General features: G+C 36.8%; 1 protein-coding gene across 1 annotated transcript; it reads left to right on the top strand.

The window, feature by feature from the left end:
• The first annotated feature begins 2,820 nt into the window (after window positions 1–2,820).
• LOC131616837 (BAG family molecular chaperone regulator 7) lies at window positions 2,821–5,854 on the top strand. Its single transcript, XM_058888291.1, has 3 exons — window positions 2,821–3,756; window positions 4,907–5,197; window positions 5,423–5,854. Exons 1-3 carry the CDS (start codon window positions 3,037–3,039, stop codon window positions 5,657–5,659), a joined length of 1,248 nt encoding a protein of 415 aa, XP_058744274.1. The 5' UTR covers window positions 2,821–3,036; the 3' UTR covers window positions 5,660–5,854.
• Window positions 5,855–23,601: the final 17,747 nt, after the last annotated feature.

The following is a 23,601-nucleotide window of genomic DNA, read 5'->3' as shown; positions in this document are numbered from 1 at the left end:
TGTTTTGCAGGTACAGAGAAGTGAAGTGAATCTTCAAAGCAAACACTAGAAGCAAAACCATGGAAACTGAAGCAAGCTGAGTGCTGTCAAGCTTCAGAGATCAGAAGCAAGAAAGAAGAATGAATCAGAAGCACTGATAATAGAATTTGAATATCATTGTCTATCCTGTTATGACAAAATTCTATTTGCCCTGATACATATAATGTTATGGCTCTGATACATTATTTGCTCTGATACATGTTTTTAGCCTAAATGCTCTGATACATTTGGCTCTGATACATATCATGTATTTGAATATACATTTTATGTTCTAACTCGTTCATGCTGACTTTTGTCGTTTAGTTTTTTGTTCTGTAACATTTCAGGATGTAGAGATGCTCAGATGATGCTCTGGTACATTCAACAATGTTCTGATACAAATCTAGCATGAAGTGATGTTGGTAGACATTCAAAGTTCTGAAGCTATCCGAGGGAAGCAGAAATCAGAAGATGTGAATGTTCTAGAAGATCCAGGAAATTCAAGTTCTGAAGCTGTCCTGAATGGAAGCAGAAATCAGAAGCTGTGAATGTTCTGAAGATCAAAGAAACTCAAGTTCTGAAGCTGTCCTGAATGGAAGCAGAAGTCAGAAGCTGTGAGTGTTCTAAGGATCTAAAGAAATTCAAGTTCTGAAGCTGTCCAATGGAAGCAGAAGTCAGAAGCTATGAATTTTCTGAAGGCAGAAGCTTATATGATCGTCTCTACCGAAATAATCAGGGAAGTCTTTTATCAAAGTTCTTCGAGTATTTATTTCAGGGGGAGATTATTTATCTCAGGGGGAGATTGTTAATCTCAGGGGGAGACATACTCATATGCTTATGCTATAGCTGTGTAATTTGTCTTTTGCCGTCTACTCTTTCTGATCGCAAATTCATATCATTTATATATGTTTTTGTCATCATCAAAAAGGGGGAGATTGTTAGAACAAGATTTGTTCTTATCAATTATCTTAGTTTTGATGATAACAATAATATGAATTTTGCTTAAGATAATATGGTACTCTAATCCAATGCAATTTCCCTTTCAGGAAATATATAAAGAGTACGCATAATTCAGCGCTCAGAAGATGTGTCTCAAAATGGTTCAGCATGCAACATCAGAACATGGTCTGGCAAGACATCAGAAGATGGTCGAAGCAGAATGAGAACATGGGTCTATGGAAGCATCAGAAGAACATGAGATCAGAAGCACTGAAGATCAGAAGATGGTATCACGCTCAGAAGCACTTCAAGGTCAGAAGATCAGAAGATGCTGTGCACCAAGCTGTTTGACTCTGATGATATTCAAACGTCGTATTCACAAACATCAGATCAGAAGGAAGTACACGTGGCAGACTACGCTGACTGACAAAAGGAACGTTAAAGCTACTAAAGGCTACGTCAGTAGACACAGCGTGAACAAGGCTCGAGGTAGTTGACAAAAGCGTATAACATTAAATGCAAAGCTGTACGGAACACGCAAAGCATTAAATGCATTCAACGGTCATCTTCTCAACGCCTATAAATATGAAGTTCTGATGAGAAGCAAGGTTAACGATCCTGAACAAAGACAATTCAAATTAACTTGCTGAAACGCTGTTCAAATCAAAAGCTCAGAATCTTCATCTTCATCAAAGCTCACTACATTGCTGTTGTAATATCTTAGTGAGATTAAGCTTAAACTGTAAGAGAAATATCACAGTTGTGATTATCGCTTTTAAGAAGCATTTGTAAACTCTTGAATAGATTACATTAAGTTGTAAGGAACTAGAGTGATCAGTTGATCAGTATACTCTAGGAAGTCTTGGCAGTTGGCTGAGCAGGAAGTCTTGGCAGTTGGCTGAGCAGGAAGTCTTGGCAGTTGGCTGAGCAGAAAAGTCTTAGGAGTGAACTAAGCCTAGAGTGATCGTGTTGATCAGTAGACTCTAGAAAAAGTCTTAGGAGTGAACTAAGCAGTTGTTCCCGGAGTGATCAGGTTGTGATCAGAAGACTCTGGAAGACTTAGTTGCGGCTAAGTGGAAAACCATTGTAATCCGTGCGATTAGTGGATTAAATCCTCAGTTGAGGTAAATCATCTCTGCGGGGGTGGACTGGAGTAGCTTCGTTAACAGCGAACCAGGATAAAAATAATTGTGCATTTTATTTTTATCGCTCAAGATTTAAAGTCACACTTATTCAATCCCCCCCTTTCTAAGTGTTTTTCTATCCTTCAACCTTGCCATGGGCGACATTTGTCATGCCAAATGTTTGGGAGTGAACTTCCTTAATTCGATTATAGCCATAACTCGACTTATCATAATTTCTCAGAATGTACACAATAACCCAACCACGAAGTCTGTAAGGGTGAGACGCTTTATATGAGAGAGCAAAGAAGAGAAAGACGAACTCAATTCTTACACAAAAATAACCCAACTAAATAAATACTGTCGTTGTAAAACGAAGCTTATATTAGTTTACACCTATATAACTCAAATACCATATTCTATCATATACTAGTTTAGTTTTCTTACCCAACTCTAATTTACTCTTTTTATAATTTTTTATATTTTAAATTGGCATAATAAAATAATTAGTAAATTTACTAATTCTCAAAAGCTTATTAACAAATTAATAGTAATAATTTCAAACAGGATAAATAAATATAAACATCATTATCATTGTTTCATTATATAACAATTAAAAAAATAAATGAAACTAAGATATTAAGTTGACATTATCGTAAAATCAATTACTTGCAGCTGGTAATGAGAATGTTTCAATCCTACTTTACTCAATCTTAAATGAAAATCTCATATTTTTCACAAATTAAATTTCCAACTATACCCTCACCATTTCCCACACTCCTCGTTCTCTTCAATACTTTGTCTTCTTCTCCATTTCAATTCCTTTAAACCCCACACCCCCATTCCCTTTCAACATCACCATCATTATCGATTTCAATTTTAAACCAAATCAAATCACAACAACAAAAACACTCATAAAACGAGTTAACACCGATTCCACTCACTAACTCACTCAACCATGAGCCGATTCAGAAGATACGAAATCATCGAAGAAGAACCGTTGCCTTTTCCCTTACCTTTCTGTCACTCATCTTCCTCACATTTCTTCGTAACCGAAACCCTACCATTCCCTTCCTTCATCCAAGAATCTCTACCGTTCGATCTAGATCTTCTCCTCCCGAGTCATTTCCACGCGGATCTGGTGCGCGTGGATCGTACGGCGTCGTTTTTGCAAAAACGAGTTGAGAAGCAGAGTGAACTCCGTTTGCAGAGTTTAACTGACCGAGTCGCCGAGTTGGAGTCGCGATTCGAGCAGATCCTCGGCGGGAAGAAGAAGAAGGATGAGAAGAAGAAGAAGAGTAGTGAACGGAAGTACACGTGGACGACTGAGATTAAAGGAGGTGAGAAGAATGGGTTTGATAGGAAGTATAAATGGATAGCTGAGATTGTTGAGGAAGAGAAGAAGAAGAATAAGCAGAAAAGTGCGATTGTGAAGAATGTGAAATGGACGGCTGAGATTAAAGGGAAAGGTGAGGATAGTGGGAATACGAGGAGGTATAGTTTTGCAGTTGAAAGTGGTGATGACGCTGAGAAGAAGAAGAAAAATGGGAGTGAGAAGGAGAAGGAGAAGGAGAAGGTGAAGGAGGAAGAGAATGTTAAGGATAAGAAGAAAGAGAGAAAGTTGCGGATTGTGGAGATTGAAGAACCTGATGATCATAGGGTTGTTGTTTTAAGACAGGTTTGTTAGCAAGTTTAACACTTTTCACCTATAGAAGTAAAATAGTTAAAACTGGTTAGTTGTATAACATGATGAATTGGATTAGGAGTTTAATATTTGCTTACAGTTTGTGTGTGTCAAGGTTGTTAAGATCGGGATCTAGTGTAAAATCAGGAGGTAATAGCTAGATGGTAAAATATAAAATTATAGCTAAGATCGAAAGATTCTACCCAATTATTTTTGTAAGATCAAGAGAGGATAGCAAAATCTTGAAACATTAGATAAAAATCCTTAGATCCTACTGAAACATAAAATTAGTAATAAATTTTTGAAGTATTTTTACCTGATATTTTTTACTATGCAAGTGTATTTGTAGGAAGGCGACTACCACGATAAAACATTTGTTAGACATTAGGAACATATGCTGTCAATTAGGAACATATGCTGTCAATTACAAGGTTTATCATTAGTCAATTATTTAAAACAAACCCTACATGTGAGATATTTATTCTTTAAACCCTAAATCTAAAACTTCATTATTTCATAAGGCATGCATTCATTGCTGTCAAACCGTGATTGTTGTGTCTTTGCATCTTATCATCCTTCTTGGATTTTAATGGTGGTTACCAGAAAACAAGGATTATGGCTGAAACTGGCAATGATCGCACTCAATCAATTATTTTACGATTTTTTTTTTCAAAATTTACCTACAAGCCTACAACACACGATTCTACTTAAGATCAAGATTGTTGGGGTAAGTGAGATCTTAAAATCTAAAGATTTTAAGATCCAAATCGAGATTTTGACAACCATGGTGTGTGTGGTATGGCTAAATAGGGTTTAATCGTTTTAGGGCATGGTTTAATGGACTGTAGATCCATGCGGATACATATTTAGAATCCAAGAAAAACTGTAGATGAAACTATCAAGATGCAGAGGCCATGGTTTGACTATCAAGATGCAGAGGCCAATGGTTTGGCTATCAACATAGTTTGCGATAGAACATTATAAACATTGTTTGATTTATCCATGTATGTGACACCTAGTGAGATTAGGTTTGGCTATTGTTATTGTTGTAGATTTATACAGATACAGATAATGATGATCTATTTAAAAATTTGCGCTAGGTGCGCTGTTCTATTTTATCTAACTTACTTGTTTCATGATGAAGGCATATGCTAAGAGGTTTGGCGCAGTTCAAAATCAGAGAGGCAAAAAGAAGGAATTATCTCCTCAAGATGCTGCATTGTTGATCCAGATCACCTTTAGAGCATACATAATCCGTAGGTCAAAGGCTCTTCGCGCCCTTAGAGAACTGGCTGTTGCAAAATCTAAATTAAAGGAACTCAGAGCCCAGTTCAATAATTTTTCCTACCGACGCCGCATAGCTAGCGATCCAGTGGAACGCCAGAGGTTTTCTGAGAAAGTCATTGTCTTGCTCCTCACTGTTGATGCCATTGAGGTAGTATCTCCCATTTCTTCAAACTTTTATATTGTTAATTTGTTATCCACAAGATAAGTGAATTTAGTTTAGTAATACTCTACTGCAACTTTAAGCCTGTATCATATGAACAAGTTTAAAGATTCATCTTCACTACATTGTTTAACAGTTGTGGAATTGCCCTTGATACTGCTTTCCATCATCTATCGGTTTTTATAACAGGTTTGTTAATTTTCTGTTATGTAGGGAGTTGATTTGATGGTTAGATCTGCAAAGAAGTCAATGGTGGATGAGCTGGAAGCAATGCTTGATGTTGTAGATCCCCAGCCTACTGGAGGTTCCGGATCCTTCAAAAGAAGAACATTTGATATGCCTGATGGAGTCATCCGGAAGGAAATCGAAGAAGGTGTTGCACAAGTTGTGCAAATGCTTGATGAAGCCGAGAATAGCAGCGACACCTATGAAGCATCCCATCGTGATTAAGGAAGCAATATTTATTTGCTTATTTCCTGCTTTCCATCTGAGGTTGTAGTATGTTGCTAGCCGGATCCTAGTCTAAGGTTTGAGTACTTTTGTTTAGTTAAGCTTTTGTGTTTCACTTTCCTCTAATGGTTTTGTCTTTGGTTAATGTTTGGAACTTTTATGAATGAGAAAAATTGGCTTCGTGCCATGGGAGAATGCATGTGTCTTGACCATAAGATATATATAATAGTTCAATAAATGATGCTTGTGATGTGTTTAAACTTTAGATATTAGACTAGTAACAAGTATGCCAAATTTTTGGTACATGGAAATGTGTTTAGATTTTAGTCGGTGTTGGGCTAGGTTTTCAACAGGGACGCTGGGCGTTCTGTACCCACACTATTGCAGCCGCGCTGGGCGGCACGGAGACTGGCTGCAATGGTGAGATTGGGGTGATGCGGAAACAAATCATGGACAGAGCAGGTTGTGGGTACAGAACGGATCCCATTCCGGTGCGGCTTGTGGCCCACTAATATTTTTCTCTTTGGAAAATTGAAATTATCCCTTAAAACTACTACTTACGTCCCAAAATAATTGTTTAAGTTTCACCACTGCCATTCTCGACTCCCAATAAAATGTTCAAGATCCTCTACTTTGTTTATGATATTATGTGTGTAGAGGTAATATCCTTCGGGGTTCGAGCAAATTTAGTTGGAACTATTGGATAAAAATTTTAATCTCAAGATTCTTATTTAAAATGTAAGTTTGAAATTGAGATTTTTATTTTTAACAAGTCTTAACCAGATCAATTACATGCATCAAATCCTAGCATTCTCTGTTCTATCCCAAACCATTCAAAACTGTTTTTATTCAATCTGTTGAGAATTTAGGAGAGGAAAGGAGAAAACTTTGAAAAAAAGAAGATAGATTGAGTGAAAAAAAATAGAAATTTAGCTGCACAGGGTTTTATAAGATTTATTTTTATTAATAATACAAAAAAAAATTGGTTTAAAAAACTAATTTTTTTTATTGAAAGAGGAGTTTGGAAAGGAGGGTATAATAGAATTTATATTATTAGCTATTAGTATGTTATTGGGTTCTTGTTGTATTTGAGCTTTTAATTCATTATCCATTAAAAGCATTATACATGTAGTGTCTTTGACACATTTTAGGGTATTAAGAATCAAATGAAAAAGTCTTCAATTTTCTTAGTTAGCTTTTATCTTCTTTTTATTTTATCAGTTTTATCAGTTTTGTTAGGGTTCTAATTTAACATCCTAACAACTGGTGCTTTCATTTCGACCTCATTCTCCCTAATTATATGGTTGTTCCAATGTTCTGTGGAGAAGAAGATTCTTACTGGTGGGTGTTATGTGTTGAAAAAGTTTTCAAAGAGAAAGGAACACCAGAAAAGATGAAGCTGCTAGAAGCTGTAGTGAAATTACGTGGTCGTGCTCGTCAATGGTGGTTTTAGCGGTCTTAACTTCATCCACCATCTTGTTTGGATACTTTCACCAGTGTGTTTTTCTGGCATTTTAAACCTGCATGGTGAGCGTCAATGGTGGTTTTAGCGGTCTTAACTTCATCCACCATCTTGTTTTGGATACTTTCACCTGTGTGTTTCTCTGGCATTTTAAACCTGCATGGTGAGAGATTTTATTGATTTTAGATGAGGAAGAGGAATTGGTTCAAGAGTTATCATCCTTGATGGAGCAAAGTGTTACGCTAGATGCAAATTTCTCAAAAATCACCGATGGTTTTGACAAATTTGAGCATGAAGTATCTCCAGGAGAACCAACAAGTGAACCCTTGAAATCTGACGAGGCGTGTTCTCTTCTTCCAGGATTAGAGGACCAAATGGAGCCAGATTTAAAATTGGAAACTTCCTCTCATGAAGATTTTGTTGTGAAATAGGTCCTTAAAGTTGATAGTGATCAAAAAGCTCCGAACCTCCATCCACTCTGAAACATAAATATATCTGTGTGCCTTATTTTTTACCCTGTGCATAAATGACATTTTTTTTATCAGTAACAACTCTCATGGAAGAATCTCATTCCAACAACAAATATTTTAACGATGAAGTCAATTTCGCGATTCCACCGAAACCTCCAAATTTACACTTCTCGAAGACTACAGTGAAATCCCATGATGCAAGGGGAAACACTGACGCAATCTCTAAGTCTATTACATGTTTTTCATAACCATTTCATTTAGAGAGTCATCTTCTCGATCGATTAATTTCAATAGTTTCGCCGAACTTCAGCGACGATGCCAATAAAAATTCTCCACCACCACCAAAGCCACTAGACCGGTGTTGTTGCGTCTTGGCGTATGAATAATGGTTGTCAAACTGGTTTTGCTCACATATGTGGAATCATGGCGACGACAAACCTACAAGTTGGTCGAGTATGTCGGTGTCGGCTTCCTTTCCGGTATTGAAATGGCCATCCGACCATGCTTTTTGCTGGCCATGGGTACCGTGGAGCACTTGGTGTTATGGTTTATCTATTTTATATTGGAATCAGATAGTGCTGAAGATGAATGGGAAATTTTTTTCCAACGATGACAATCACTTCAGTGTTTCAAAGTTTATGTTCACAACAAGTTTTCTTGATCCAAAAATATGCACATAAACTGTTTGCAAATTGTCAGCAAGACCAAGTTGCATTACCTATGATTTGGGCATTCCATGGACTTCTCCATCACCATCGAAGATATCCTATTTCAACTCGTATGAGACTGACGAGAAGTTATTGTTGTTTCTGACAAATTCAACAAGATCCATCATTGTGTTAAATGCTTTGATCCCTATAAGCAAACCGTATGACCCAGGACAACCGAAACCTCCACTCACAACCATAACAATGATTGTCACAAGGTATTTTTCTTCAAGATTATTTACAAATATCATTTTTATGATGTCCAATTTAACACATCTCATAGGGGTTGAGCTCAAGAAATGTAGTATGAACTTTGCAAATCTGCTACTAGATGCCACTCTAGTTTTTGACCCTAGACCACACCAATTGACGCAAGTTCGTGTCGCTGTTGGCGTGACATTAGTTGAAGCTATGCTCTACATCATTGTTACATGATTCTCGGGGAAAACCATGAAGGTGGAGAAAAACATAAGAAAGGGGGGGGGGGGTTGAGTTGGGTTTTCAATAGTTTCCCTTTCTTAAACCTCTTGCGCGAAAGCTTAATTGGTTACTGTTTATCAGAAGCATTAAACTCTTACTTATTAGAAGCTTAGCGTTTCTCAGAAGTATTCAACCTTCTTTGAAACCAAAGTCTTCTTAGAGCTTCTGATAATCTTGAAGACAATATACAGAAGTAAATAACACTAGATATATCCTGTTTCACTTGAGAAATTCTCAAGCTAATCAGTCCACCCTTCCGAGGTGATTTTGCCTTATGTAAGGTCTTACTCCACTATAACCAAACAAATTACAATTGCACGAGCAACTGCCGGTGACTCACAGTATAATGCACAACAACAGCAGGTGACTAACAACCTTGCACGGGCAACCGCCGATGACTAACAACCTTGCACGGGCAACAACCAGTGACTAACATCCAACGACATGTTCAGTGATATGAGTTAACAGATATAACATTCATTGACATCTGCACAAGCAACTGCTTGTGACTAACACCCTTGCACAGGCAACCCCTGTGACTAACATCTGCATAAGCAACCGCTTGTGACTAACTAACAATGATATGTTCAGTGATCTGATCCACAAATATAACATTCATTGACCCCTTTAGACTTCTGACCTTCACTCGGTCTTCTAAGAGGATTTTCCACACTGAGCGCAACCACTGTCTTCTCGAGTTTCTGACCTTCCCTCGGTATCTCAAGGAACAATCAAACAATAGTTTGATAATGGTTTGCTTATAATATAATGTTTCTACACAAGATGGATGTAAACACTAAATTAAGCACATATTGTTTAACACATTTCCGAGCAACAACTCATGTGTTAGAACAATTTACATGAAGAAACCTAGACCTAAAACACAATACGAGCAACAACTCTTGTGTTCATTACATTGTCCTACAAAGATGTTATAATAGGAAGTTGGGTAGCATCTTATAGTGGTCTTCTTCTTCATATTCTTTGTTGAGCAAGTTCCGAGCAACAACTCCTTGCTTCTTCTGATTTCTATCAAGATGTATATGATTGTAGTTGAGTAACATCTTGTAGAATCTTCTACTTCATCTTCTGATCATCTGCTGCATATCAACTCAGGCATTAGCAACAACTAAGTAGCCTAGTAGCATTTTGGATTGGTATGTGCTTCAGCTTCTCTCTTTGACATATGCTTCTTGATATCAGATTATAAGCATAGTCATTTTCTTCATCATCTTGTTCATGTAAATCTGTATTGGTTGAGTTCCATTTCAAACCAAATCACAATTAACAACTGCAACGACAACAACCGTTATAGCAGTATGATCCTCCACTGTGATATGAACAACATAGGCGTTGCCAATGTCGTTAACCCTTTTGGATGATTTGATCTTCTTTTATAACTCTCAAAAGAGACGTTGAAGGATAAAAAGGTCTTTTGTCTTCCAACGGCTAGTTCCCAACATATAGAATCAAGCATTGCTGTAGATTATACTTTCCTTTGTCTTGTAGCTTGATACGTTGTGAGTTGGTGGGAGGTAACTTCTGAGAAATAGTACGCGTACTGGATTATAGTGGAATCTGTGATGTACTGTTGTACTATTTTCTTCTTGACTAGGTTCTTTGATCTTATCCTCAAATGATGTACTTCTGATTCTGAAGTTGTAATCTTGGAGGAGATCAACTTGTCTTCATATTCCTGATAATGATTGTGAAGTATATAATCATTATCTTGTGAGAGTCAGAGTCTCGTTTATTAGAATTGATAGCAACAACTTTTCTGAGAAACGATACTTGGCTTCTGATCTGGAGTGCTCTTGTGACGCTATAGCTTGTCCAGATGTTGTTTCAGAATCCTTAAGAATTAGAACATTGTTTTCCAGATATAGAGGCAACAACTAATCTGAGACAAGTTCTTTCATTGTTGTACGCACTTCTGATTTTTGGATTTTGGTATATGATCTTCTTGCTTGATTAGCTTGGTTCTGATCTTCAATACATCCTTGAGTCTGATCTTTGTATTCCTGGCTTGACCTTTGATGCATTTGATCTTGTATTCAGAATCTTTGACTTTGTCTTCAGAGTTAGAAGCAACAACTCTTCAGATGAATAAATCTCAGCTTCTGAACTTAACTTGAAAGCTCGCTCTTGTGTATTGGTTTCCGATCTTTGAATAGAAGTTCTAACAAATTCTTCCTTCTGATTACTTGTGTCTTCTGAAGCAGCAGCTTATTCAGAAGCGCACAGTAACTCTCCTTCTGATGAACATTCAGTATACTTCAGAACTACTAATGTTTCTTCAGATTCAGCTGCAAATAGTATTTATGCGTTGCCTTGCTTGTTTCTGATGATTCTTCTCGGACAGCAATTCAGAATCTCCTTGAACACAATATCTGCACACTCAAGAAAACTATTAGAAACTAAATTGTTACATAAAAAATATATGTACTGTTATCGTCAAAACATATAGACTTATTGTAGAGTCAAATCTTGCTCTTACAAACCATATTGAGAAAGACAACACAGTCAAGAGATGGAAGACTCAAGATGATTGACAGTGATAATGTTGAAGGAATTTTTATTTCTTATAAGCAATTGCCTTACAAATACTTGGAGTTCCTACAAAGTCAAGGGCCTTTAGTTGGTGTTTTAAATAATATTGTTTTCTCTGTAATAAGGCTCACATTGCATTTATGTCGGAGATTAGCACGACTTGTTTTCTGTTGTAAATTTTAATGTCGAGGAAGGACATCATTCGAAATTATCAAATCATTTATCAGCAAAATTTCTAAGAGAAGTTGTCGGGTTTCTTGAGTCCAGCAATCAACCAATTGTCGAAATTCTTTCACAATCCTATTCTTTTGGGAACAAATTGTTTATTGCATTTCAGGATGGACTGCTAATTCTTTGGGAAGTTTCTCAAGCTAAAATTTTGTTCCTTGATGGTGAAAAGGATCTAGAATTGAAATATGAGGGTGATAACAATCTTGAAATGTATGTGAAAGGGAAAGGAATGTCTGGTCATCTCAATGGGGCTTCGAAGGCTCCAACCGAGAAGGCTGCGTTAGATACATGGGAAACAAAGGACGCGCAAATAATTTCTTGGATCCTTGCCTCAATTGAGCCTCAAATGGTTAATAATTTGCGCTCCTTCTCGACCGCCAAAGCCATGTGGGATCATCTTAAGGTTATATACGATCAGAATAATGCAGCGAAACGCTTTCAACTCGAACTAGATATTGCAAATTATCGACAAGGGTCTCTGTCCATTCAAGATTACTACTCTGGTTTTCTAAATCTATGGGCTGAACATTCTGAGATCTTGCATGCTGATGTTCCTAAAACATCCCTTGCAGCTGTTCAAAATATTTATGAAGTCAGCAAGCGCGATCAGTTTCTTATGAAACTTCGCGCAGAATTTGAAGTGGCTCGTGCAGCTTTACTTAACCGTAATCCAGTTCCTAGTTTAGAAGTTTGAGTCGGGGAACTTTTCCGCGAAGAGCAGCGCCTACTCACCCAAAACAGCATGTCACCGGACCAGAATACTACCGATGCTGTCACAGTCGCCTATTCAGCCCAAAATACAGCCGACAGACGTGATACGCGGCGTGTCCAGTGTTTTTCCTGCAAACAGTTTGGTCATATTGCTCGCAACTGCAGTAAGAAATTCTGCAACTATTGCAAACAACGTGATCACATTATTACTGAGTGCCCCACGAGACCCGCTCGGCGCCCTACCCAAGCCTTTCAAGCTACTACCCAAGCTGCTGGTTTGTCTACTCCTATCATCGCTAATGCATCTGATACGTTGACTCCGGAGAAGGTGCAACAGATTGTTCTCTCAGCTCTATCAGCTTTGGGCATTCATGGTAAGTCTACTAGTGCTTCAACACCTTGGTTTGTGGATTCAGGGGCTTCTAATCATATGACTGGATCCCCTAAACACTTACAAAATGTCCATGCTTATAAGGGCACCCAAAACATTCAAATTGCTGATGGTAACACTCTGCCTATTTCTGTTGTTGGTGATATCAATCATTCCTTTAACAATGTATTTGTGTCACCAGGACTTGCCTCTAATTTAATTTCCGTTGGCCAATTGGTGGATAATAACTATAATGTTAATTTTTCTCGTAACGGTTGTTTTGTGCAGGATCAAGTGTCGGGGAAAGTGATCGCGAAGGGACCTAAAGTAGGCAGATTGTTTCCGCTCCAGTTTCATTCCTCTAATTTTTCTTTTTCTTGTATTGATGTCTCACATCCGTTTGCGGATTTGCATAATAAATTAGGACATCCAAACTTTGTTGTTTTGTCTCACTTAATAAAAACAGGTTTATCGGGCCACAAAAATATCAGTGTTGACTCATCTTTTAATTGTTCAGTGTGTAAACTTGCCAAAAGCAAAACTCTTCCTTTTCCTCTCCATGCTCATCGTGCTGAAAAATGTTTTGAAATTATTCACAGTGATGTTTGGGGCGTGTCTCCAATTTTATCTCATTCCAAATATAAATATTTTGTGACGTTTATTGATGACTTTAGCCGTTTTACTTGGGTTTATTTTCTTCGTTCTAAAGCTGAAGTTTTTGCAATGTTTAAGAAATTTTTGGCTTACGTTGAAAACCAATTTCAGACCACCATTAAGATATTACGTACGGATTCCGGTGGGGAATATATTTCTCATCCTTTTCAGGAATTTTTGCAACAAAAAGGCATCCTGTCTCAGCGTTCATGTCCCTATACGCCTCAACAAAATGGCATCGCCGAACGCAAAAATCGTCATTTACTTGATGTTACGCGCTCCTTGCTTCTGGCTGCCTCTGTCCCTCCCCAATTCTGGGTTGAAGCTTTGTCAACAGCTGTCTTTCTCATCAACCGTCTTCCTTCTCAGGTTCTTGGGCTTGATTCTCCCTATTTTCGTCTCTTTCATGCACATCCTGATTACACTAATCTTCATACATTTGGTTGTGTATGTTTTGTTCATCTTCCACCTTCTGAACGAAATAAACTTGGCGCCCAATCAGTTATGTGTGCATTTTTGGGTTATAGTACCACTTATAAAGGCTTCTTGTGTTATGATCCCACCTCTCGTCGCTTACGCATATCTAGGAATGTTATATTCTTTGATCAACAATATTTTTTCCAAAATACTAAACCTTCCTCTATTGATTTTGTTAATCTTGTTGATTTTTCTAATGATTCTCTTCCTATAGAACGATTTAAACCAGGTCATGTTTATGTCAGGCGCGCTCCGACTTTGTCCCTTCCCGCCACTAATCCGTCACTTGAGCCTGCACCAGCGCCTCTGCGACGCTCACAACGAGTGTCTCGTCCACCTGATAGGTATGAATATAGCCCTATTTCTCTTACTGCTACTCTATCTGGTACACCTATTCCTACTTGTTATTCTCAGGCAGTTAAAGATGCTCGTTGGGTAACGGCAATGAACGATGAACTACAAGCCCTTCAAGAAAATTTCACTTGGGACATTGTTCCTCGACCTCCAGGTGTTAAGCCTATTGGGAGTAAATGGGTGTATTCGGTAAAGTTGAATTCAGACGGTACTCTTAATCGTTACAAAGCCCGATTGGTTGCATTAGGCAATAAACAAGAGTATGGGGTGAATTATGATGAGACCTTTGCACCGGTCGCGAAAATGACTAGTATTAGAACCATTTTGACTATTGCTGCCTCTCAAGGATGGCCACTTACCCAAATGGATGTGAAGAATGCATTTCTTCATGGAGACTTGGCAGAAGATATTTATATGACCCTTCCTCCAGGGCTGCCTTCCTCATCTGAAGGGGTGTGCAAGCTCAAACGCTCTCTATATGGATTACGACAAGCTCCACGAGCATGGTTTGAAAAGTTTCGAACTACTATACTCGGTTTTTCTTTTACTCAGAGTAAATTTGACTCATCCATGTTCATTCATCGCACATTAAATGGTATTGTTCTTCTACTTATTTATGTTGATGATATGATTATTACCGGTTCTGATCATGTCGCGATCCAGCACATTAAGCAACAACTTCAGGCTTCTTTTCATATGAAAGATCTAGGGGGTCTTCATTATTTTTTAGGGCTTGAGGTTTGTTCTAATTCCCAGGGAATTTTTCTCCATCAACATAAATATACTGAAGATTTGATTTCTTTGGCGGGCCTAACTTCAGCCACACCAGTGGATACTCCTCTAGAGGTTAATGTGAAATATCGTCGTGATGAAGGTGATCAATTATCTGATCCTTTGTTATACCGGCAGCTGGTCGGTAGCCTTAATTATTTGACCATTACTCGCCCCGATATTTCCTTTGCAGTTCAGCAAGTGAGTCAATATATGCACACTCCCCGCCATCTTCACCTAGCTGCAGTACGTCGCATCATACGGTACTTGAAAGGCACATCTACACGCGGCCTATGTTTTCCTGCTCGGCAGCCTCTTAGTTTGATTGGTTATAGTGATGCAGACTGGGCCGGTTGTCCCGATACACGAAGATCAGTTACTGGTTGGTGCATGTTTCTTGGTCCTGCGTTGATTTCGTGGAAGAGTAAAAAGCAGTCTCGCGTCTCTAAGTCTTCAACAGAATCTGAGTATCGAGCAATGTCTACAGCCTGTTCTGAAATTACTTGGCTTCGTGGACTTTTGGCTGAGCTCGGTTTTCCTCAACATACAGCCACACCACTTTTTGCCGACAATACTAGTGCTATTCAAATTGCTACTAATCCAGTTTTTCATTAACGCACAAAGCATATTGAGGTGGATTGTCATTCAATTCGAGAAGCATTGGACAATCATGTTATATCTCTTCCTCATGTCACATCGCAACTTCAACTTGCAGATATCTTCACTAAGGCTGTACCTCGACCTCGACATCAGTTTCTTATCAGCAAATTGATGCTTCTTGACCGACCGCATCAATTTGAGGGGGGATGTCAATAAGGAATACTTATTGCAGTGATTTTGTTATAACTATATTTGATGTTAGTTGCTGAATATAGGTTAGGCTGTCTAATTATATATAAATTATAGGAATTAGAATATTTGTATTATTAATGCCATTTATGACTTATGTAATATATATGGATAGCATCAGATCAATGAAAAGGGAACAGAGAAAACACAAATTCTGGTTTTGTATCCTTGACAGAATAATATTCTGACAAGGAGTTATCCTTTTATGGAACTTATCATCTGCAGCACCTTTCAAAGGTCAACAAACCACTTCCTCTAAAATTATTGTTAGGCAACGATTGTCCAATACAGAGAGAAAATTCCCATCTCACAATGATTGTAGTGGTAAGTTGTTTGTCTATGTTGGTGAAAAAATTGGATCAAAAGAAGTTTTGACTATTTTAACCGTTGAATGGTCATCTAGAATGGAGTCACTAAGATGCATCGATCATGGCACTTTTGAAAACATGATTTTACTGCTAAGTCTTGGAGAAAGGGACTTGAATAGAAAAGATGATTTTTTTTGTGCTAACAAACCATAGGCAAATACACTATTACAATAATGATAGTCTGTCTCACAATAACGATAGTCCGTTTCCATTATTGTCTCAGCAGAATAGGAAATCATTTGTATCTGCACAAGAGTTTCTGGTGTTAATACCTAGGGTTGATCTATCTTTGACAGTTGCAAAACTTACCAAGTTGGTGAATCAATTGATTTGAATCAATTATGTATTAAACACCTTGAAAAACTCTAGCCAATGTAACCTCAATTTTGAAAACTAGCACAACATTTGGCACAACATTCTCGTATTGATTTTAGAACATTGAGGACAAGGTTCAAGTGAACCTAGCGGCAATGGTATAGTGGTATAATAGAATTTATATTATTAGCTATTAGTATTGTTATTGGGCTCTTGTTGTATTTGGGCTTTTAATTCATTATCCATTATGAGTATTATATATGTAGTGTCTTTGACGCATTTTATAGTATGAAGAATCAAATGAAAAAGTCTTTAATTTTCTTAGTTAGCTTTTATTTTCTCTTTATTTTTTCAGTTTTATTAATTTTGTTAGGGTTCTAATTTAGCATTCTAACAAAAGTTTAGATAATTGATCAAATATAATATATATTATTATAATATTTTTAAAATTTAAATTATATTAATGGTAAATATTTATTTATCATTATTATTCTTTAAAATTCTTTTTAAATGTTTCTATATTTCTTCTTTCCACCAAACTCACTAGCAGAACTTAAAGTTTTTCTAGGTCTCCAGATACGTATAGTCGTATAATTTCTTTTCATTTTATTTTATTTTCCACAATCTTTCTATCATAGACACTATCTTAACACTCTATCTAATATTACTCTATCTAATATTGTAATTTTTAATTTTATCATGTCTAGTCTTATTATACATCCAACACAATTTTTTCATGTCTGATATATTTACTTTATTTTTGTTTGATTCTTTATCGTCTAATATTCTGTTCTAATAACATTGCATATTTTATTATTGTTCATAAAATTCTCCCTTCAACTTAAGCAATACTTTTGTGTAACATAAAACTCTAAGACTCTCTTTCATTTCATTTATCCAGCTTGAAGAGTAAAACTTGTATGGGCACAAACACAAATCTTACAGATTTAGGCACACTTACAACTAGAACTTGAAGTAATAACTTTATTATTATCATGATATAATAATATTTTATTTTATTTCTTATGGTTTGTGACTGTGCCCAAAGAGAAAATATTTGTATTTGTGACCAGGTAAGTCTTGCTCCCAGTTTAAATTCAATAATTGACATCTTTTCTATTTCTCCTTCATTTTATATACAAATAATTTTTTTATTATTCAAGCATGTCTTTTGATCTAGATTTGAAATTATAAAATATTGATGAAGTTCATCACTAGATCTGGATTTACTATCTCTTACATTTTAAACTTAATTTCAAATTTATTTGATATTACAAATTTAGAATTTATTTTGAAATAGCAATAATGTGAAAGGTTAAATATATACAATCTCAAAATTGAATGATCAGTTTAAGTACTTTTTATTTTTATCAAGGGAATTGCTTATCCCACCCTAAGTGGTAGAAAAACATTCTATGAAAATCTTAAAATGTCTCTCTCATTGTGAAAATGCATTTTTGGATACACCCTGAGTCTTACCAAATTATGTCCCACTTGAGTCTTACCCCATGCTTTTCCCAAAATTTATTTTGTGCCTCTTCAAGATGGCATCTAGAACGTCCCTCACCTCAGATCCATCATAAAAGAGTCCTTTATCTATACTAATAACACAAAAATATAGTGTATTATTTGATTAAATTAACATAAATTATGTCTTTATTATATATTAATTATGTTGTTTTATTTTAGTATTATGATGATATTCTCATTTTATTTCAGGTATTTAATTTTTCCGAGTTCGATTAAAAAGAAGAAGAAATAAAGTATTTTTGAAGAATTATTCGGTGAAGAAATGAAGAAATGCAAAAGACCGATTAGAGGCCTATTATTTGTTAAAGAAAATAAATGAAGAAAGGAAATGATCGCGACTTAGTATGTCTATAGATTCGTGATTGCAAGTGCACAGTCTTATCGCGTAATTTTAAAGATTATCGAACCCAAAGGACTAAAAATCAACCTACCGTTATCTAATATTGCGGTGTAAATCTAAGGCTAACGATGTTCGGTTAACAAATAAGGGGAGTGAAGTAATTTAAAAGAGTACAAAATTAATTATGGGGAAACACCGGTATGTAAATATCTAACTTCAGGTATTCGGTAACTTATTGGCATTTTGTTCCTAATGTCACAAATCCTTTTTCAGTGAAATTTATTTGTTTAAAAATCTTTATCTCACACTCTCGTGTTTATTGACTCTGACTACAAAATTGAACTTAAATGAGCGCTCTCGCTGTATCACTTAACACTTCAAAAATGCTTTTTGAAAACAAATAAAATTCAGTTAATCTTAAAGTGTTCTCACTGTATTCAAAACCAACGTTTCATTCTTACTGTCCAGTTAAAATTGCAAACTCTCGTTCTTATTAATTCTAACCTCTATATTGCTTTTACTCTCGTAATAAAAAATTATAATATTTAAATTAAGAATCGAACCTGAAAACAGATTTGATTGTAAAAATATATTTATGCCAATTCATTACTAAATTTCTACGTTTAAGATTACATACCGGTATTAATACATTTAGCTAGACATGGTATAAATAACAGTTCCAGAATAATAATAATAAACAAACATAAACTCAGACATAATATCAGAATTAAAAATTAATATCAGAAGCATGTAAATTTAAAAACCTGGAAATTGAAATTGAAATAATATTTTGAGTGTCAGATGCAAATCCTCCACAGACCGGTAGGCTTTTTGCTTCGTCTTCTCCGATACAAACCAAATGCAGAAAATAAAAACTGCACGAACAGTAAAAACCTAAAACTAATTCTGGAAGTCTAGGAACAAACTAAATTACCTTTGATTTCCGGTGTAGAAATCAAAAGCAGGTACTGGAAAATTGAAAGGAAACTGGAAAATAAATGCTTGTACTCAAATTAAATTTATGGTTGAAAACGGCAAAAACAAAGGGAACCTAATCAAGTTGGTTCTGTGCCTTTTTATATGTGAGGGTTGAATGGTTTGAAGGAGAGGAAATAGGAGAAGTGGAACGTTTTCGTTGCTGAAGAATCACACTCGTGGGATAAGCTCTCGCTGAAGAATCAGAGACGTTGGGGACGATACTGAAGTGCGACTGTGTAGACTGGATCGTGGAAAAAATTGAGAAAATAATGCAAGTGACGGGGGCCACTTGCTAAGGGACGAACGTCCCCTTTTATTTTCTTTGCTTTTTATGTTTTTTCTTTTCTTTTTGCTTGGGGCGGGGGGCACTTGCTAAGGGACGAACGTCCCCTTTTATTTTCTTTGCTTTTTATGTTTTTTCTTTTCTTTTTGCTTGGGGCGGGGGGCACTTGGTGAGGGACGGGGGTCCTTCTTTTCTTTCTTCTTCTTCAGAGTGCATGATGCACGTGGGGTAGGGGCCCCTTGCTAGAGGGTGGGCGCCCCCACTTCCTTTCTATTTTTTTATTTTATTTGTTTTCTTCATTTATTTTCTTTAATAAATAATGGGTCTCTAATCGGTCTTTTGCATTTCTTCATTTTTTCACCGAATAATTCTTCGAAAATACCTTATTTCTTCTTTTTAATCGAACTCGGAAAAATTAAATACCTGAAATAAAATGAGAATACCAGCATAATACTAAAATAAAAAATATAATTAATATATAATAAAGACATAATTTATGTTAATTTAATCAAATAATATGATATATTTTCGTGTTATCAAACTCCCCTATTCTTGAACCTTTGCTTGTCCTCAAGCAAATAATCATTAAAACAACTGGACAATATAGATTAAATGCAAATTCATGACACAGCTCGAGTTGTACTAGGTTACAGAATGTTATTGTTAGAATATCATGAGATCAATCTCAACACCAAAAGTACAGCGACACTAGACAACTCCGTCATATGCATACCAATCCGAATCATGCCATCATAGCTCAACCTTATCCTTTTCGCTTGTTTTACCCATTTTCATTCGCGCGCAATCACATTAAGCTCATTATGTTATCACGCACATAGTAGAGTAGTCGGTTAGTGACTATGATCCTTTTTAGCATGGAGTTCTGGCACAATTACGTGGTATACTCCTTTTATTTACTCAATTACAGGTTGCGGGGGATCGAATCGTAGTTCGCCCTACCAAGTTCAGTACCAGATAACTTTTGAACCAACCAACAATGAGTTTCTTTTGTCAAATATCTTAGGATCCGTGACCGTTGGGTTAAATGACTGGGTGAGGATCACCTAACTTAGTTGGTATATTCCTTATAGCATAGAATATTATTTGCATAAATTATAAGGATCATTCACTTATATTCATCGCCTCTCTAAGTAGTTTATGTTTAAGACGGTGGCGACTGCTAAATAAACTACTCAGGGTTACTTTAAACTAAAGTTTGAGGTTTCGGTATAATAGGTACTCAAATCGGTCATGCATACTCGGGGGTTTTAAAGTGTCGAGATGGTAGTAATATTGTCTCAACTTCACTCAAGTTTCTAACATTTCTTAAAAATGAGTAACCTCCGTACTTTCGGGTGTGTAGAGTTATGCATCTAATCATGCTAATTTTTTTGTTATGGCTCAAGAAATTGAGGAATTAAAATAAGTACGAAAATTCGAATACGTAGGATTTAATTAACGTAAACTTTTTATTGAATGGAAATTGCGACAAAGAAAAATAAAAGAAACATAGAAAATTCCTCCCCTACACTTGAAGTGTGTATTGTCCCCAATGCTACAAGGTAGAAAAACAAGTCCTATTCCTCACTTTGTTCGGGCATCCTTCTTCGTCCTCTAGTTCAAACACTTCTACGCCTATCCGAGTCAAGTGGTGCATCAGATTGTTGAAAGTAGTTATGAACGTCGTCCACACGAAGTGACAACGTTTGCATTTCATCGCTTAAACCTGACATGCGGTTGGTCATTTCCTGATAGTTGTGGTCATTTCAACTTTGAAATTGTTGGACCAGTTGCAACATTTCATTGTGCCTTTGGTTTGATACTACATTTTGTTGCATGATGGCATCGTAGAGGGTGTTCATAGTGATTTGCGGTGGGACATTTCCGGGGGCCCTAGGCGGAGGAGGATGGAATGGTGGAAGGTTCTCTGCCACTTGTTCTTGGTCTTCATCAGGAGCAGGTGCGTCAAGAATAAAACACCATCGTGTCATATGTCACACATCAATGCGATTGGGACAAGGTAGAATGACACTTTCCACTTTTTTACTATGGACAACCAAATTGAACCTACCATCTGCTCTCGGAGAAATCAAATGAGAACCTCGGCAGTAGGCGAGGTCTAGAGTTTGCGCGGGCATGGCGAAATCAGAAATGGTCGCTAGCTCGTTGGATAAGCCTAAAGAGATGGCTATCGAAGTGTGAACATTTTGTTGGTACGACGGAACGTTGGTAGAACTCTAAGTATTTTCTTTGTTGTTCTCCATCATCGTTGGTTCGAAAAGAGATTTGTGATACGTCTGGTGGTGGTCTAACTCGTTTGTTTTGGTTATGAGCTCTAGAATTCATAGCTGATAAAATTGGTATGGTACTGATTTTCTAAAAAGATAGAGTTTAAGAGAGGAGTGGTGGAATGGTGTATATATTGTGGTAGTGATTTTAAGTAGATTGTTTGTGATGGTGGTGGGTTTTAATGAAGGGTTTTGAGGGGTGGTGTAGCTATTTCGTTGAATGAATGGAAGAGAGATAAGTTTAGGAATTTTGAAAGCAAATAGAAAGAGTAGAGATGGAGTGATGAGTGAGGGAGACTTAAAAGTTATTCACTGTCCTAAGAAAATATCCAACCGCTTTAGGCTATAACATTTCTGATCTGAAAGGAATAAGTACTTCTCTCTATATGCACCACATTATGCTCGAGGAAGATTGCAAAACCTCTAGAGAACATCAGAGACGAATTAATCCCATCATGAGCGATGTTGTTAAAAAGGAAATTCAAAAGCTGTTAGAAGTCGGAATCATATATCCTATATCTGATAGTAAATGGGTTAGTCCTGTTCATGTAGTACCAAAGAAAAGAGGAGTCACCGTAGTCACTAATGCAAAAGGCGAATCTGTAGCACAACGTACCCAAACTAGATGGAGAATGTGCATCGACTATAGGAAGTTAAACAAAGCCACTTGCAAAGATTATTCCCCTTTACCTTTCATAGATCAAATGCTTGAGCGCTTGGCCAAACACTCCCATTTCTGTTATCTAGATGGATACTCTGGATTTTTCCAAATTCCTATCCACCCTGATGACCAAGAAAAGACCATATTTACATGTCCTTATGGTACATTCGCTTATAGACGAATGCCTTTCGGACTTTGCAATGCACCCGCAACCTTCTAGAGATGTATGATGGAAATTTTTGCTGATTTCCTGGATGGGATAATGGAAGTCTTTATGGACGACTTCTCTGTCTGTGGAGGAAGTTTCTAAGGATGTTTAGAAAATCTTGAAATGGTACTCAAACGACGTGTGAGCGTAAATCTAGTACTCAACTGGGAGAAATGCCACTTCATGGTCCGACAAGGGATTGTACTTGGAAACATTGTGTCCGATAGAGGAATTGAAATGGATAAGGCGAAAATAGAAGTTATAGAAAATCTTCAGCCACCTAAAACTGTTAGAGAAATAAGAAGCTTTCTAGGACACGCCGGTTTTTACCGATGTTTCATCAAGGATTTCTCTAAAATATCTAAACCATTGACTGAACTACTGATGAAAGACGCGGAATTCATCTTTGATGACAAATGTACTGAAACATTTCATACGCTTAAACAAGCATTAATCTTCACACCAATTATGCAACCTCCAGATTGGAGTAAACCATTCGAGATAATGTGCGGAGCGAGTGATTATGCTGTAGGTGTCGTCTTAGGACAACGAAAAGATAAAAAACTCCATGTCATATACTATGCGAGTAGAACCCTAGACGAAGCCCAAATGAATTACGCCACAACAGAAAAGGAACTTTTAGCAGTTGTGTTTGCGCTAGACAAATTTCGTTCCTACTTGGTAGGAGCCAAAATTATCATCTACACTGATCATGCCGCTATTAGATATCATGGCTTAATCCGGTTTAGGTTGTTTGGTATTGATTACCGCTATACCCATAGCGAGTTTTCTAACCTTTTAGGTTTTCCTAGTGGCCTTGATGTATTCAATGTCACCCAAGAGGAGCTTCTCTGACACCATCAGCTTGACTATTTCTGGGGTAAC

Source organism: Vicia villosa, linkage group LG7 (genome assembly GCF_029867415.1).
Source record: "Vicia villosa cultivar HV-30 ecotype Madison, WI linkage group LG7, Vvil1.0, whole genome shotgun sequence".
NCBI lineage: Eukaryota > Viridiplantae > Streptophyta > Magnoliopsida > Fabales > Fabaceae > Vicia > Vicia villosa.
Note: the sequence above shows the minus strand (reverse complement) of the source record. Positions and strands in the feature narration are given on the sequence as shown.